Below are 17,754 nucleotides of genomic sequence, written 5' to 3'. Positions count from 1 at the left end.
AAGCACTGCTTTCCTGGTGGAGAGCAGATCAAAGTTCCTTTGTAACTCTTTCCTCTCCGCCAGAAGCTCTACGGTCGGGGCCTCGGAGTATTTACGGTATACCTCCAGTATGGAGTCCACCAGCTGCTGCCTAGCCACCCTTTCCTCCCTATCTCTTCGCGCTGTGAAAGCGACGATTTCCCCTCTTACTACGGCCTTTAGCGCTTCTCAGAACGTGGAGGGGGAGACCTCCCCGTTCTGATTGTTCTCCGTTGAAAGCCTTGTCAGCTAGTAGGGCAACGCCCAACCTCCATGTGGGGAATGGGCCCTGCCCGTTTCCAGCCTCACGTCCATGTAGTGTGGAGCGTGGTCTGATATCACAATTGCGGAGTATTCCACTTTGTCTATCCCTGGAAGCACCGTTTTCCCCACCACAAAGGCGGCAATTCTGATCTATACCTTGTGTACTGGGGAGAAGAAGGAAAACTCCTTCTCCCCTGGGTGGGTGAACTTCCAGGGGCCCACCAGTCCCATCTGCTCCATAAAGTGACCGGGTTCCCTTGCCATGTTTGAGGTTTTCCCCATCTTGGGGTTTGATTTGTCAGTCGTTGGGTCCTGTACACAGTTGAAGTCCATCCCCCCCCCCCCCCCCCCCCCCATGATTAGCCGGTGCGTCGCGATGTCAGGGATTTCTGCCATGGTAGTCTTGATGAAACTCGGGTCATCCCAATTGGGCACGTACACGTTAACTAGTACTACCGGTGTCCCATCCAGGGTCCCGCTAACCATAATGTACCGTCCCCCTGGGTCCGAACCGTCTTTGTCGCCCTAAAAACCGTCCATTTGCTGATCAGTATTGCCACTTCCCTGGCCCTCGTCCCGTAACAGGAATGGTAGGTCTGTCCCACCCAGCCCTTTCTTACCCGCAGTCGGTCCTGCTCTCTCAGGTGCATCTCTTGAAGGAAGATTATGTCTGCCTTCATGTTTCTACGGTGGTTGAGGACTCTGGATCTTTTCACTGGGTCGTTGAGTCCCTGTACGCTCCAGGTGACTATCCTGGTGGGGGGTTTCTGTCCTCTCGCTCCTGTGGGATTAACCATATTCACCTGGTGGACGTGCCCCTGCCCTCCGGGGTTCCCCCTTGTGAGGGGGCAATCCAGGATGCCTGCTGTCACTGCTGTGCGGACGCCACACGGGTAGCTCCTTTCACTCTGGGGTCTCCCTTCGCCCAGAGGCCGTACTGGGTGGATGCTTGCAGCGATTCCTTGTTCCGAGCCCTTGGTTGTGGCACTCTGTAGCCCTATTGTTGTTCCTTTTCTAGCCTGGTTTGTCCCTCCGTCCCTGTGTTCCAGCCCCCCCCCCCCCCCCCAGTCTCTCCCTTTCCTTCCTCTTTCTCCCCCATATCCCTCCTTTGTCCCTCTTTCCCCTTCTCCTATCCCTGTTTCCTCTCCCGCCTCTGTTGAGTGGTTCTCCCCCCCCCCCCCCCCCCCCCCCCCCCCCCCCCCCCCCCCCCCCCCCCCCCCGGCGTCGCCCCCCTGTTGGGGGCACGCTGCAGCCCTGCTTTTTTGCAATTCCCTGGTGCTAGCTTTCTTGCTAGTGCGGCGATCCCCCTCTAGGGAGTTACTGTCTCGCTTCTTCCCTGCTCAGCCTCTGCGTCTTTCTGCCCGTTCTTCCCCAGCCCTATCCTGCACTCCCCCTACCCTTCTCCGCTATTCTCGTGCCCTTGTGCTGGTTTCCCACCTATGGCGGTTCGTTGGGTAGTGGTTTGCTTTTTGTTCAGGGTGCTCTCGCCATGTTGGGGGTGGGGGCGGGGGGACCTGGCATGGCCTCCCCCCCTACCATCGGCGTGTTGTTGCCCCTTGCCAGGGGCCCCGTGATTCTACCCTCGCTGTTGGTTTCCCAGCCCGTGTTCCTCGATAAATTTGTTTCTTTACAGCGGGGGCTGTAAAGAAATACTCTCTTTCTTGGTATGTGACCCAGAGTTTCGCTGGGTACAGCATAGCAAAGCACACATTGTTCCTGTGAAGGGCTGCTTTCGCTCTGTTGAATTCGGCCTGTCTCCTGGCGAGGTCTGCCCCAATGTCCTCGTACACTCTAATGAGGTGTCCTCCCCATTTATAGGTTCTGTTTTGCCTGGCCCAGGGCAGCATTGTTTCCCTGTCTTTGCACCAGTGCAGTTTGGCTTAACTGCCCTCGGTTGTTCCCCCACCCTGGGTTTCGGGCGCAGCGACCGGTGCGCTCTGTCCATTTCTGGTGGGTTGGGGAAAGTTTCCCTCCCCACTAAGTTGCCCAGCATCTCGGCCACGTAGGCCGTGGGGTTTCTACCCTCGATCCCCTCTGGCAGGCCCACTATCCTGACATTTTGTCTTCTTGAGTGGTTTTCCTGGTCGTCAAGCCTGCCCTTCAGGCTGCCTTGTGTTGTGTCCAGTCTCGCCACCTCTTTCTCCAGGGCCATGATCTGGTCGCTCATGTCAGCCCTCTCCAGCTCCTTAATGGTAGTGTTTTGGGCTTCCAGTTTCTTCTCTGCTCTGCCCAGGGCATGCTGCACCTCCGCTAGGGCCTTGGCCATTGCTGTCTGTACTGCAGCCTTCAAATCTGCTTTGGTCCCTGCCTTGCTTTCCTGCTGGTGTTCCCTCAGCGCCTCGGCAAAGGCTGCCTTCCAGCTCCCCTCTGGCCCAGGGGGAAAATACTCCTGTCTGCCCAGTTCTTTTTGTTGCGGCGAGGCTTCCATTCCGCTGCTTCGTACTCCGATTAGCTAGTCTGAGTGGGCTTGTGTATTGCCCCGTTTGCTTTTGGTGCCCTTTCTCCCTCTGCTTTGTCCGACTATTGGAATTTTTTTTTGCCCCCCTCCTTTTTTCTCTCCCCCCTCCCTTCTCAAAATACTCTTTTCAGGTAAGTTTGGTTTTCTTTTTTGAGAAGCGTGGAAGGAGAGAGGGAATCCTCTGTCCCTTTAACAGTTTTCTTTTTCTAAGTCTTTCTTTTCTTTCCCCCCGCTAAAAGAGAGGGAGTTCCTGTTTTCTTTTTTTCCTCCTCACTCACCCTGGGAGAGAGAGAGAAAGAGAATGGCTTCTCATCGGGCTGGGAGTCTCCCTTTGTTCCGCCGCCTGCCTCATGGTGGTTGTCGTTGGGGTGGGGGGACAGTCGGGCCTGGTTGCTGGCTCGGACCCCGCTTTGGCTCAGGCCGCTGCTCCTCCTCCAGCGGGTGAGCGGGTGGCTTGGTCCCCGCTCCTGTGCTGCTTCTCCTTGGCCGCCGACGTGCTCCGATGCGCTATCTCCGTTCGGAGGTGGGGGGCTCTCTCCGGCTGCTTCCTGCTCTCCGGCCCCGGCTCCTACCGCACACCTTTCCTCCCCCCGGGCCGCAGCTTACCGCTCCGGTCCCTTGCGGCCTCCTCTCCTTCTCCCGGGGGGGGGGGGGGGGGGGGGGGGGGGGGGGGGGGGGGGGGGGGGGGGGGGGGGGGATCTCCCCTTGCGTTTCTGCCACTCGCTCCGCTCCAGAGCGCCCAGGTCTCCGACCCCACTCCGCCTCAGAGTCCGGGTCGCTCCTCTTCCTCCATCCTCTCCCGCCATGCGGGGGCCCAGTCGGCCAAGCTCGCGCACCTGGGCGCACGTTCTTCGTGGGGGAACGGGACGCAACTGTGTTCCCCCCTCAGGCGCGCCTTGCGGATCAAAGCTAATGCTGTTAACTGCACTTGAAAATCAGAAATCATCAAAACCCAGAGAGCCCCCAAAGCTGCATACTAATCCAGATTGTGTACCAACAGTGCAGGAGATATATCTGCTGTCAATCTAAATCTGATCCGTTTAATGAGGTTATAATAATAATCTGAAGTGTATAATGCAGTCTGCTATAACTAGAAACTACCTAGAAACTATGATTTGCCAGTGATCATCATTCGCTTATTTAACCTGAAACAGTTGTGGTACCTTTGTTATTCTTTTGGTTTTGGCTATGCACAAAGTTCACTTTGAAAGACACTTGTGCTTTTCCATGTGAGCTTTGAATACAATAAAAAAAAGAACAAATAAATTCCACTACACAGAGGGCAATACTGCAGGCGATTCCAATCCAGCACTCTTCTTTCATGGTTCTAATGAGCCTTTTCCTCAGAAATGAAGAGGACTTGCCTGTAGCCACACTCCGGCTTCTACTGCTCGCCCAATAAATCTGTATCACAAACTGAATTAAAATATTTTTCAGAAATATCCATTGTTTTGGGCACTGCGATTCTGATGTATGTGTTATTTTAAAATAACTTGGACCGTTAACTTTATGGGGGTCACCACATATTACTGTGCTGAAATAGAGGAATAATCCTCTGTAAATATTAGCAAAGGAAATTCCAACCCTGGCAAATAAGTGTCAGTTGATTACTAAATAAATTCTACAACCTATAAGGAGTAATTCATTAAATGTAAGAGGGAAGTCAAGTGTCTTGGAGAGGATGAGAGACTTCAGTTATTTGGAGTGACTGGAGAAGCTGGGAAAACTTTACTATGCAGCGAGTGGTTAGGGTCCGAAATGCACTTCCTGGCAATGTGATGTGGGCCAATTCAACGTGGCTTCCGAAAGGAAATTAGATTATTTGCTCAAGAGAAAATATTTGCCCAGCTACAGGTGAAAGGCAGAGGAGTGGAATTAGCTGATTTACTCTCGCAGAGAGCTAGCACAGATTCGATGGGCCGAATAGCCTCCCTCTGTGTTCTCTGACTCTCCAATTCTTGCCTGGGCTTTTTTCCTCAAAGAAAGTTAAGGCCAGATTTAATAGAGGTGTTCGAAAGCATGGGATTTGATCGAGTTAAATGGGAGAAACCTTTTCCACTGGCAGCCATGGTGTTGATCGAAGACACAGGTTTAAGATACTTGGCAAAGAAATCAGGGTGTGAGATGGGAGGGAAGAATTTTAATTTTTTTACACAGCAGGTTATGATGATCTGGAAAATCTGTCCAAAAGGGTGGTCGAAACCGTTTAACTTGTAATTTTCAAAAGGGAATTGGAAACGGAGAACTGTGCAGGATTATGGGGAAAGAGAAAGGGAGCGGGAGTAGTTGGGAGTTTCAAAGAGCCATTGCAGAAAATAAGGAAGTATGGGATTAACATAAGAACATAAGAACTAGGAGCAGGAGTAGGCCATCTGGCCCCTCGAGCCTGCTCCGCCATTCAATAGATCATGGCTGATCTTTGTGGACTCAGCTCCACTTTCCGGCCCGAACACCATAACCCTTAATCCCTTTATTCTTCAAAAAACTATCTATCTTTACCTTAAAAACATGTAATGAAGGAGCCTCAACTGCTTCACTGGGCAAGGAATTCCATAGATTCACAACCCTTTGGGTGAAGAAGTTCCTCCTAAACTCAGTCCTAAATCTACTTCCCCTTATTTTGAGGCTATGTCCCCTAGTTCTGCTGTCACCCGCCAGTGGAAACAACCTGCCCGCATCTATCCTATCTATTCCCTTCATAATTTTAAATGTTTCTATAAGATCCCCCCTCATCCTTCTAAATTCCAACGAGTACAGTCCCAGTCTACTCAACCTCTCCTCATAATCCAATCCCTTCAGATCTGGGATTAACCTAGTGAATCTCCTCTGCACACCCTCCAGCGCCAGTACGTCCTTTCTCAAGTAAGGAGACCAAAACTGAACACAATACTCCAGGTGTGGCCGCACTAACACCTTATACAATTGCAACATAACCTCCCTAGTCTTAAACTCCATCCCTCTAGCAATGAAGGACAAAATTCCATTTGCCTTCTTAATCACCTGTTGCACTTGTAAACCAACCTTCTGTGACTCATGCACTAGCACACCCAAGTCTCTCTGAACAGCGGCATGCTTTAATATTTTATTGTTTAAATAATAATCCCGTTTGCTGTTATTCCTACCAAAATGGATAACCTCACATTTGTCAACATTGTATTCCATCTGCCAGACCCGAGCCCATTCACTTAACCTATCCAAATCCCTCTGCAGACTTCCAGTATCCTCTGCACTTTTCGCTTTACCACTCATCTTAGTGTCATATGCAAACTTGGACACATTGCCCTTGGTCCCCAACTCCAAATCATCTATGTAAATTGTGAACAATTGTGGGCCCAACACGGATCCCTGAGGGACACCACTAGCTACTGATTGCCAACCAGAGAAACACCCATTTATCCCAACTCTTTGCTTTCTATTAATTAACCAATCCTCTATCCATGCTACTACTTTACCCTTAATGCCATGCATCTTTATCTTATGCAGCAACCTTTTGTGTGGCACCTTGTCAAAGGCTTTCTGGAAATCCAGATATACCACATCCATCGGCTCCCCGTTATCTACTGCACTGGTAATGTCCTCAAAAAATTCCACTAAATTAGTTAGGCATGACCTGCCTTTTACGAACCCATGCTGCGTCTGCCCAATGGGACAATTTCTATCCAGATGCCTCGCTATTTCTTCCTTGATGATAGATTCCAGCATCTTCCCTATTACCGAAGTTAAGCTCACTGGCCTATAATTTCCTGCTTTCTGCCTACCTCCTTTTTTAAACAGTGGCGTCACGTTTGCTAATTTCCAATCCACCGGGACCACCCCAGAGTCTAGTGAATTTCGGTAAATTATCACTAGTGCATCTGCAATTTCCCTAGCCATCTCTTTTAGCACTCTGGGATGCATTCCATCAGGGCCAGGAGACTTGTCTACCTTTAGCCCCATTAGCTTGCCCATCACTCCCTCCTTAGTGATAACAATCCTCTCAAGGTCCTCACCTGTCATAGCCTCATTTCTATCAGTCGCTGGCATGTTATTTGTGTCTTCCACTGTGAAGACCGACCCAAAAAACCTGTTCAGTTCCTCAGTCATTTCCTCATTTCCCATTATTAAAACTCCCTTCTCATCCTCTAAAGGACCAATATTTACCTTAGCCACTCTTTTTTGTCTTATATATTTGTAAAACTTTTACTGTCTGTTTTTATATTCTGAGCAAGTTTACTATCATACTCTATCTTACTCTTCTTTATAGCTTTTTTAGTAGCTTTCTGTTGCCCCCTAAAGATTTCCCAGTCCTCTAATCTCCCAGCAATCTTTGCCATTTTATATGCTTTTTCCTTCAATTTGATACTCTCCCTTATTTCCTTAGATATCCACGGTCGATTTTCCCTCTTTCTTCCATCCTTCCTTCCTGTTCTAGGAAACTATCGCGGATACATTCTATAAACTCCTCCTCACGGTTGCCTTGACCGACCTGGTTAAACCAATCGACATGTAGATTAAAATCCCCCATGATAACTGCTGTACCATTTCTACATGCATCAGTTATTTCTTTGTTTATTGCCTGCCCCACCATCTCGTTACTATTTGGTGGCCGATAGACTACTCCTATCAGTGACTTTTTCGCCTTACTATTCCTGATTTCCACCCAAATGGATTCAACCTTATCCTCCATAGCACCGATGTCATCCCTTACTATTGCCCGGATGTCATCCTTAAATAACAGAGCAACACCACCTCCCTTACCATCCACTCTGTCCTTCCGAATAGTTTGATACCGTCGGATATTTAACTCCCAGTCGTGACCATCCTTTAACCATGTTTCAGTAATGGCCACTAAATCATAGTCATTCACGATGATTTGTGCCACCAACTCATTTACTTTATTCCGAATACTACGAGCATTCAGGTAAAGTACACTTATGTTGGTTTTTTTTACCTCTGTTTTGAATCTTAACATCTCCAGTTTTATTCCTTTTGTTATTACTGGGCCTATTCACTGTGCTCCCCTCAGTCACTGTACCTTGTACTGTCGCCCTTATGGATTTCTGACTATGTCTTCTCTGCCTTGCACTTTTCCCCTTACTTCCTTTTGTTTCTGTCCCTGTTTTACTACCTTCCAACTTCCTGCATTGGTTCCCATCCCCCTGCCACATTAGTTTAAACCCTCCCCAACAGCTCTAGAAAACACCCCCCTAGGACATCGGTTCCAGTCCTGCCCAAGTGCAGACCGTCCGGTTTTTACTGGTCCCACCTCCCCCAGAACCGGTCCCAATGCCCCAGGAATTTGAATCCCTCCCTCTTGCACCATCTCTCGAGCCACGCATTCATCCTATCTATCTTGACATTCCTACTCTAACTAGCTCGTGGCACTGGTAGCAATCCTGAGATTGAAGGTGATTTAGCGGTTTGGATCAGTAATTGGCTAGCTGAAAGAAGACAGAGGGCGGTGGTTGATGGCAAATGTTCATCTTGGAGTTCAGTTACTAGTGGTGTACCGCAAGGATCTGTTTTGGGGCCACTGCTGTTTGTCATTTTTATAAATGACCTGGAAGAGGGTGTAGAAGGATGGGTTAGTAAATTTGCAGATGACACGAAGGTCGGTGGAGTTGTGGATAGTGCTGAAGGATGTTATAGGATACAGAGGGACATAGATAAGCTGCAGAGCTGGGCTGAGAGGTGGCAGATGGAGTTTAATGCGGAAAAGTGTGAGGTGGTTCACTTTGGAAGGAGTAACAGGAATGCAGAGTACTGGGCTAATGGCAAGATTCTTGGTAGTGTAGATGAACAGAGAGATCTCGGCATCCAGGTACATAAATCCCTGAAAGTTGCCACCCAGGTTAATAGGGCTGTTAAGAAGGCATATGGTGTGCTAGCCTTTATCAGCAGGGGGATTGAGTTTCGGAGCCACAAGGTCATGCTGCAGCTGTACATAACTCTGGTGCGGCCGCACCTGGAGTACTGCGTGCAGTTCTGGTCACCACATTATAGGAAGGATGTGGAAGCTTTGGAAAGGGTTCAGAGGAGATTTACTAGGATGTTGCCTGGTATGGAGGGAAGGTCTTACGAGGAAAGGCTCAGGGACTTGAGGTTGTTTTCGTTAGTGAGGAGAAGGCTGAGAGGTGACTTAATAGAGACATATAAGATAGTCAGAGGGTTAGATAGGGTGGACAGTGAGAGTCTTTTTCCTCGGATGGTGATGACCAACACGAGGGGACATAGCTTTAAATTGAGGGGTGATAGATATAGGACAGATGTCAGAGGCAGTTTCTTTACTCAGAGAGTAGTAGGGGTGTGGAACGCCCTGCCTGCAACAGTAGTAGACTCGCCAACTTTAAGGGCATTTAAGTGGTCACTGGATAGACATATGGATGAAAATGGAATAGTGTAGGTCAGATAGGCGTCAGATGGTTTCACAGGTCGGCGCAACATCGAGGGCCGAAGGGCCCGTACTGCGCTGTAGTGTTCTATGTTCTATGTTCTAGAAGCACGATGGGTCAAATGGCCTCAATCATCGATCTATGATGTACCGGATGACTATAAAACCTTATACTAGAGTTGTGAATTATGTTTGGATGGGGGAGGGCAGCACGGTGGCCTAGTGGTTAGCACAACCGCCTCACGGCGCTGAGGTCTCAGGTTCGATCCCGGCTCTGGGTCACTGTCCGTGTGGAGTTTGCACATTCTCCCCGTGTCTGCGTGGGTTTCGCCCCCACAACCCAAAAATGTGCAGAGTAGGTGGATTGGCCATGCTAAATTGCCCCTTAATTGGAAAAAATAATTGGGTAATCTAAATTTATAAAAAAAAAAATGTTTGGATGGGGGAAACTGATTAAAATATGAAAACATGAAATTTTTCATAATTGGTGGAAAAAATCATTTTAGTTGCTGTGAAACAGGGAAAGTGGAGACATTTTTGAACATTAAAGATACTGGTTACATTGCAACAATGGAGGCTGCACGGTAGTACAGGTGTATAGCACTGTGGCTTCACAGTGCCAGGGTCCCAAGGTTCGATTCCCGCTTGGGTCACTGTCTGTGCGGAGTCTCCCCGTTCTCCCCGTGTCAGTGTGGGTTTCCTCCGAGTGCTCCGGTTTCCTCCCACAAGTCCCGAAAGACGCGCTGTTAGGTGAATTGGACATTCTGAATTCTCCCTCAGTGTTCCCAAACAGGCGCCGGAATGTGGTTACTCGGGGCTTTTCACAATAACTTCATTGCAGTGTTAATGTAAACATTATAAATAATAAATAAATAAAATTGACGAAAAAATACCAGAGCGCACAGCATAAACAGTAAGTGAGAGACAGAGCTAAGCGATTCCACAACCCAGAGCTAAGCTGTTGGAACAAAGTCTGTCCACAATCTACAAGACACAAGTCAGGAGTGTGATGAAATACTCCCCACTTGCTTGGATGAGTGCAGCTCCAACAACACTCAACAAGCTTGAGAGCATCCACGACAAAACACCATCCAGATTCACTCCCTCCACCACCGACACACAGTGGCAGCCTTGTGTACAATCTACAAGATGCCCTGCAGGACTCACCAAGCCTCCTTAGATAGCACCTTCCAAACCCACAACTACTACAATCTGGAAGGATAAGAGCAGCAGCTACATGGAAAACCATCACTTGGTCAGAACCACTCACCATCCTGACTTGTAAATATTTAGCAGTTCCTTCACTGTCACTGATGGAATTCCTTCCCTAACAGCATGAGTCTACTAAACCACATGGACTTTAGACTTCAGGATGGGCAATAAATGCTGGCCTAGCCAGCAAAGCCCACATCCCATAAATACATTTGAAAAAAATTCTAACCACAACATAAAACCAGAGATTTATCTCATCTCTCCCTCACCTAAAATCCAGTTTTGCGACAGAGGTAAACACAATTTTACTGCAGGAAGCAATACTCAATCCAGATTAAACCAGGCTCAATATTTAATCCAAACACAAGCTCAATACTCTGATGTATTGTCTAATGTGGTACAGGTACAGTTACCAACTCTGACTGGAAGTATTCCTGGAGGTTTCATAATTCAAAACAACTTTTCCACACCCCCATTATCTCTTAAAAACTAACAAAAGTGTTAATGGAAAATGGGGGGAAACTACGTTTTTTTTAATGCCCTTATGTTTTTTCTCCTAGGTTGTTTACAGCAGTGTCCCAGAAATGAACTTTCAGCTGGAGTTGACCTTCTTGGAGCAAAGGAGATTGAGGGGCGGTGTGATCAAGATTTTCTAAAATCTTATGGGATGGGGCGTCGCTGGCTATGCTAATATTTGTTGCCCATTCTCAATTGCCCTCGAGAAGATTTGGTTAAGGTGGACAAAAGAATGCAGTTCCCATTAGCTCAGCAACCTCCACTATTTTTCAAAAAAAAGGACACTTTAGCAAAACCTGAAATGTGAGAGCCACACTAAATGAAATAAACAACACCAACGATATATACTCTGCGAGTTCTACAGTGCTGACTATGCTAATATAGCTGTTACTGTACAACACACGTACTACTTGGATATTCTAATTGGGGCATATTGTACCATGTAGTAAATGTGATGTGTAAAGAAAGCTGACAGATTCAGCGCTCGGCACACTTTAAAAAGTTTTCCCCCCTTTTTTTTAAAGAATTCAGAGTACCCAATTCTTTTCTTTCCAATTAAGGGGCAATTTAGAGTGGCCAATTCACCTACCCTACACATGATTAGGTTGTGGGTCGAGGCCCACATAGACACGGGGCGTGTGTGCAAACTCGACACAGACAGTGACCCGGGGCCGGGATCGAACCCAGGTCCTTGGCGACGTGAGGCAGCAATGCTAACCACTGCGCCGCCATGCCGCCGGCACATATTTTTTTAAATGTTCAAAATAAATAGGAATAGAATTCTGGGTTGGGCTCCGGTTCTCCGTGACCCTCTTGAGGATACAGTGAATACTGAAAATGGATGGACGGAGTCGGGGAGCCATATTTAGTGCCGGTGGGTGCCACCACCAGCTCACGGGCCCTGCCATGAAGAACACTGCCTTAGCTGATGGTACATGGAAGAGGAGATACAGATTTAAAATTTAGGGCAAGAGATGCTGGGGTGGGGGTTTGGGGGGAGGAATGTGAGGAAGAACTTTCATTTTTTAAGGGATGAGTGGTACACTGCCTACGAGGGTGCTATAAGTAGAGATGAAGAATAATTGAATGATTTCCAAAGCAAAATTGGCTGCGGACTTGAGGGAACTAGTATGCGAGTGGCAGTGGGGAGGTGGAATGGGACTGACTGTAATTCTCTACAGACAGCTGTTATGTACTCAATGGGCTGAATAACTGTGTCACAATGACTCTAATCCTTGGAGGCTCCAGGACAACTCTGTGGGGTTGGTAACCCTAGTCACAGAAGCATAACGGGTCACAGTGTCTGAGCTGTTCATCCCTATAGGATGGCAAGCAATATCTTGGAGGCAGAGATGAAAGTTTGGACCAGTTCAACCACAAGAGAAAAAAGTTAAATTTTTATGAAGGAATTGTTTTTGTCCTACCTGTACAGCTGCTTTCTCTTGCTTCCTTTCCCAAAGATTCCACTGGCCTCTTGTCCCTGATCAAGGCACAACCATGCATAGAAGCTAAAAGCATAGCCAGGCCAACGCTGAATAGTGGGTACCATGATTCCCGCCATGCTGTGGGCTAGGTTAAAGTACTGTAGTGCATTATCTAGTCCCTGTTTTCGGGCTATGCCCAGTATTGCACATGTCACAGGGACAACATAGGGATGGGCCTGTTTAGGGTTGGCTGTCCTTAGCAACCTCATCAACCGCAAGAGCTCTCCTGAGCTTAATGACTGGCTGCCCAAAGATCCCAGTAGTCCAATCAGATTCTCTGCAGACGTACGGTGTAGTCTAGCGTGACAGTTCAATGTCACAAGGATACGGCTCACAATGTTGGCGTTTACGCAGAACATGCGGCTTTGACGGTTGATGCAACATATCCTCTTCAGCCAATCAGAAACAAAGATTTGTAGCTCAAAGGAGTCCAGCTCCGGAAGCCATTGGATGAGTAGTAGAAGGGGCTGGACGTTGCTGATCCCCAACATCCCAACAGAGGTGTGTTCACCTTCAATGGCCTGCAAGTGAAAAACAAGATGCTCAGTAATTCAATATAATCAAGACACAGATTAAGGTTTGGGTGTTGAAGGATGTGGGATAGCGCAGAATGGTGGCGTTGAGGTAGATGATCAACCGTGATCTTACTGAATGACTGAGCAGGCCCGAAGGACCAAACGGTCTGCTCCTCAATTTCCTACGTTCTAAATTAGACAATGAACTACTGAACTTCCTTTACAACTCTAAACATGTACACAATTGCAAAGTGGGAAATTGCACTTAATGGGAATACATTTCTTTTGCTCTGCTGCTGTTTGAAAACACTGCACACAGGAATGACAACCGAAGGGCATCATCAACCTGTGACATTCAGAATCAATTGGCAACCTTAAAGATTAAATCCCACTGAGATCTAACCATTTGCTTCTTGAGCAAATTAGTGCGATGGTAAAAGTAGTCCACATCATTGAGATTAGGCTTTTGATAGTGAGGGTAATTGAGATATTCAATCACTGCTCAGAGCTTTTGCTTCAGTTCAACCAATAGGCTCAAATACCAATTAAAATAATACTGCGTGACTAATTGCAGATGAGCTCTGGTGTTGAGCAAAAAATCAAAGCAGTTTACAACAGGCAATTTAAACTCTCTCTCATTGACATTCAAAAGTTGAAAGGGCTTCTAGATACTTATTATCGTTTTATAATGAGTACTGTATGTTACTACATTTGTGGTGATGATGTTTTGGATCTTAATTGTGCCATTGGCTCATGGCATGACATGGCATGAGCAATTGCTATTTCCCCCCATGTAACTGATGTAAGACAACCTCCATATTCAAGGATTGTCAATTTTTTCCTTCATTCTTTGGTGGGATGTGATTGTCACTGGAAAGGCCAGGATTTTTTTACCCATCCCCAATTTCCTGCGAAATGCGTGGCCATTTCAAAGGGCAATTAAAGGTCACATGTAGACCAGCATGGCAGATTTCCCTCCTTAAAGGACATTAGTGAACCAGATGGGCTTTTACAACAATCAATGGTAGTTTTGCGGTCATCATTACTGAGATTAGCTTTCAACTCCAGATTTTATTAACTGAATTTAAATTCCACCGGTTGCCCTGGTGGGTTATGAATCCATGTCCCTATTATCAGAGAATAGCCAAGAAAGAAGATATCACAGAAGATGAAAATGGTAGTGTTATATCAAAACCCACTTGCAAACACCACCAAAAATATAACTACCTGCAAAAGTGAGCAGAAGTCATAAAATAATTTTAGACAGCGTCATTCACCAAAACTCACATTACAATAAAGTACAATAACATGGAGGTCACAGGAGTTTATCTGATATAATCGTCATAATGCAATGCACAATGCCTGTGACAAAGTCAGCATCAGATCATACGTACCCTCCCCCCCCCCCCCCCAAATAACACCCCATCCCCACCAAGTCTTCAAACTTTGAGTGCTGTGCCTCACCATGTTCATCAGCTCTTTCAATAGGTCTCGTGATGGTTGGCCCAATGTCTTCAGGACTTCGTACAGCTGCGTGTAACCAATGCGCTCTTTGAAAACCTCCTAGTTTCAGAATTTTAAATGGAAATATGGAATAACTCAATGCAAATCAAATGAAACACAATTAACTGGCAGTAAAAAGTTTTTCGTATTTATTTTGTACTACTTTAAAAAAGAACAGCTCCTCCACCCACTGTATGGAACTCTACAGAAAAATCAGAAATGAGTGGGGCAGTAATCAGGCAACGAGAGGCTTATTTTAATATACTTTCGTGGGTTGTGGGCATCGCTGGCATGACCAGCATTTATTACCCATCACTAATTGCCCTCAAGAAGGTGGTGATGACCTGCCTGAATCAGTTCCTGTGGTCTCGGTACACCCAAAGTTAGGAAGGGAGTTCCAGGAATTTTCATCCAGAAGCGTAGAGTCCAAAACTCCACACAATCGAGCAACAGGTTATAAATCTGCAATATTCATTCCTCAATCTCTGTTTTCCTTCCATGAGAAGAGCGCGAAGGCCAAGCAGCTTTGCAATGAAATGTGAAATGGTACTAACGCCTTGTGTCCACTTCCATTTAGTCAGAGATTGAGGCTGAAAACCCTACATGCCCTCTGTGGGACTGACGAGGCATTAACTTTCCCATCCTATAACTTTTAACGAGGCAGCACAGGCATGATAAACAGAATGGCCTCCTTCAATCCTTTATCATCCTATGATTATCCCTGCGCTGGCGAGTCCCAACCACTAAACAAACTCTGTGTTGCTATTCAGAGCAGAATTGAGTGCATTGGTTTAGGGAGGAGGGCAAAAAACATTCAAAGGGAATTCAAATCGGAGGTTGAATTGGGTTTTCCTCTATGATAAAGCTAAAAACCAAGCTTACCTTAGCAGCCGGGGATTTGTGCATTACTGCAGTCAAAGCTTGGATCGTAGCTACAGCGAGGCTATCCAGGCGTCCCTGAAACACCTAGAACACCAATTAGACTATTAAACTGCAACTAGCAAGGTGACCAGAGGAAGATTGTGTATTCACTGCTTCTCAGTTCTCAAAATAGAAATATGAAGGTTAGAACCAACAATCAAGACTTGGCATTCGAGTCTTCCAACTAGCATTAACCAACATTTAAAAAAGTGTAATATGACAATTGAGGTAATTCTGTGGGAACACCAAAAGCAAATTTTTGTTCATTTGTTTGTAAGCACTACCAATAGGAGTGGGGATCAAATGAGCCAGTTAGTGGATTCCTGAAAAATCAGATGGCATTAGTGACAAAAAACACTCACCTTAAGTTTTTGCAATTTAAAAAAATATATCCAGATAGATCAGATCCAAACTTTCACCAATTTAGTGCCTTAATTCTTGGTCTGTTGATTTCTTCAGTGTGAAAGCACAGAATTGAGTGACACAGATTGGAATTCAGTGCCATTTGTGATACACATGCAAACATTGAAACCTACAGCAGTAATCGTCCTACACTGACATTACTGTTGCTGTCATGTGAGAGTACCTTTAAGAAATGGGTGTTTAGAAATGTACCTTAAAGAAATGGATGTTTATCAATGATGTCAGAGTGTGGGTGGAGCTGGGCTGTCTGTCAGCTATTTACTTTTGTTTTAGGCTGTTTGCTGTAGGGTGTGTTTTAGTTTCGTTTTCAGTGTTGGAGCTAAAGTCAGACAGAGCAGGTGTACTGTTGATCTCTGTGCCATCAAAAGACTATCCCTTGATCATTTGGTGAATTCAGAATTATAAATGTTCTCAGTAGTGAATGCAAACCTAATGTGCTTCTGTACAAAGGTGTTTCTTCTGTCTTCTGGATGTTATTTGGGAAGTTATTAAGGATTACTTAGTGTTGTATTCCTTGGGGGTTGTATTTGAATTGATGGTTGCTAAGGTGTTCACTGTATGTTTCAAAAAGGTTAACTTGAGTTCATGGAATAAACATTGTTTTGCTTTAAAAATTACTTTTCCATTTCTGCTGTACCATACCTGTAGAGTGGGCCATGTGCTCCCCATACCACAATCTATTAAAAGTGGTGGGTCAGGTGAACTCCATGCTACACTTTGGGGTTCTCTAAACCCTGGCCCATAACTGCTGTCAACCCAGACCCTGTCGCCTGAAGAAAAGCCCACTGACATAAGGTGAAGAGTTAAAAGAGAGAGAGAATATCTGTCCATATTGTGTCAGGTCATACAATTAATTATTTAAACTCATTCTTAGCAAGGGTATGCTTAAGGGAAGTCCAATAAAGGATCGCAAGACAATCCTTTTTGTGCACCCTTGGACAGACTGGAAGGCAAAACTTCAGCGTTAAATTCATATCTCCTCTCTGCCAATAGTTTCACACTATCATGCTTATTTCATTTTGGAAGGAGGGAGATTTGTCGTCACATTTGAATGGCATTTTGGTTTGCGCTATAATAAATTGAAGGAAGAGAAATGACGAATGTTCAGAGAGCTAGTAGGAATGACAAGTCTTGACAATACCCATAATCATACAAGAGAAGCCTGCAACAAATCTCCTGTAGCAAGAACATTATGCGGCATGCCACACCCACTCCCACTATTCACATATAGTAGTGGTGGTCAGCTTCGTAACGAAGGCCAGTGAGGAAAAGTACACACCTTTAGAGTTACACTGGGGACAATGATAGCTCTTTCTTTTCCAAATGTTTTGCTTCTACATGTAGAAGTTACAGCTAATGTCATAGACATCCCTCACATAATTACAAGAGGCCACTGTTAACAGGGAAATGCTAATCAGGAAAAATGTTTAGGTCTGAACCATTGCACTTTCAATTGGTAATGTGAAAGTTTATTTAAAATTAAATCAAACATTTCTGAGGACAGCAGAAACACTTAACCAAATTAAGTTGAATTACAATATGTAGGCTTGCCAAAATAATTGATGTTTTATGAGAGAACACATTGATGTCAAAAGGCTAGGTTGTTCCTTCTGGACAGGAAGTCAAGGCAGGTAAAATGGAGTTAAGATACAAATCAACCATGATCTATTTGAATGACTGAACAGGTTCTTGAGGATGGATGGTCTACTCCTGCCAGGATAACAAGGGGGACTGCTCATCATTTACTTCTTGGAATGGCTCACTGGATATTCACTGGAAAATCTGAAACTAGCCCACTGCAGAATTTCATAATTATACAGAAAGCAGTGATCTGTCACTATTTTTTGGTGCCTTAAGTGTTTGTGCGATCCTCAGAAGTGAAGTAAGCGATCAGCAGAACACCCAGTAACCTTCAGGTTGTTGCTGCGCCTCCTCACCAGACCAGGTCACTGTACTATGCGGCAACACCAACAACAAGCAGCAGTACGTCATACACATCTGCCTGGGCACCAAACGACATTCAGCCTCACTGATCACAAAAATACCCACCCACCACCACAGTGCAGAGAA

General features: G+C 46.0%; 1 protein-coding gene across 5 annotated transcripts in view; it reads right to left on the bottom strand.

Moving 5' to 3' along the window:
- The window catches only part of nbeal1 (neurobeachin-like 1), a 355,441-nt gene that overhangs the window by 146,188 nt on the left and 191,499 nt on the right, over positions 1-17,754 (bottom strand). For all 5 annotated transcript variants that reach the window (XM_038787846.1, XM_038787851.1, XM_038787847.1 and 2 more), the window contains 3 exons: positions 15,223-15,306; positions 14,302-14,400; positions 12,263-12,843 (listed from right to left, as the gene is read on the bottom strand). In XM_038787846.1, coding sequence (XP_038643774.1) covers positions 12,263-12,843; positions 14,302-14,400; positions 15,223-15,306 — 764 coding nt within the window. The remainder of the gene's footprint in view (positions 1-12,262; positions 12,844-14,301; positions 14,401-15,222; positions 15,307-17,754) is intronic.

The sequence above is a fragment of the Scyliorhinus canicula genome, chromosome 2 (assembly GCF_902713615.1).
Source record: "Scyliorhinus canicula chromosome 2, sScyCan1.1, whole genome shotgun sequence".
Lineage (NCBI taxonomy): Eukaryota > Metazoa > Chordata > Chondrichthyes > Carcharhiniformes > Scyliorhinidae > Scyliorhinus > Scyliorhinus canicula.
Note: the sequence above shows the minus strand (reverse complement) of the source record. Positions and strands in the feature narration are given on the sequence as shown.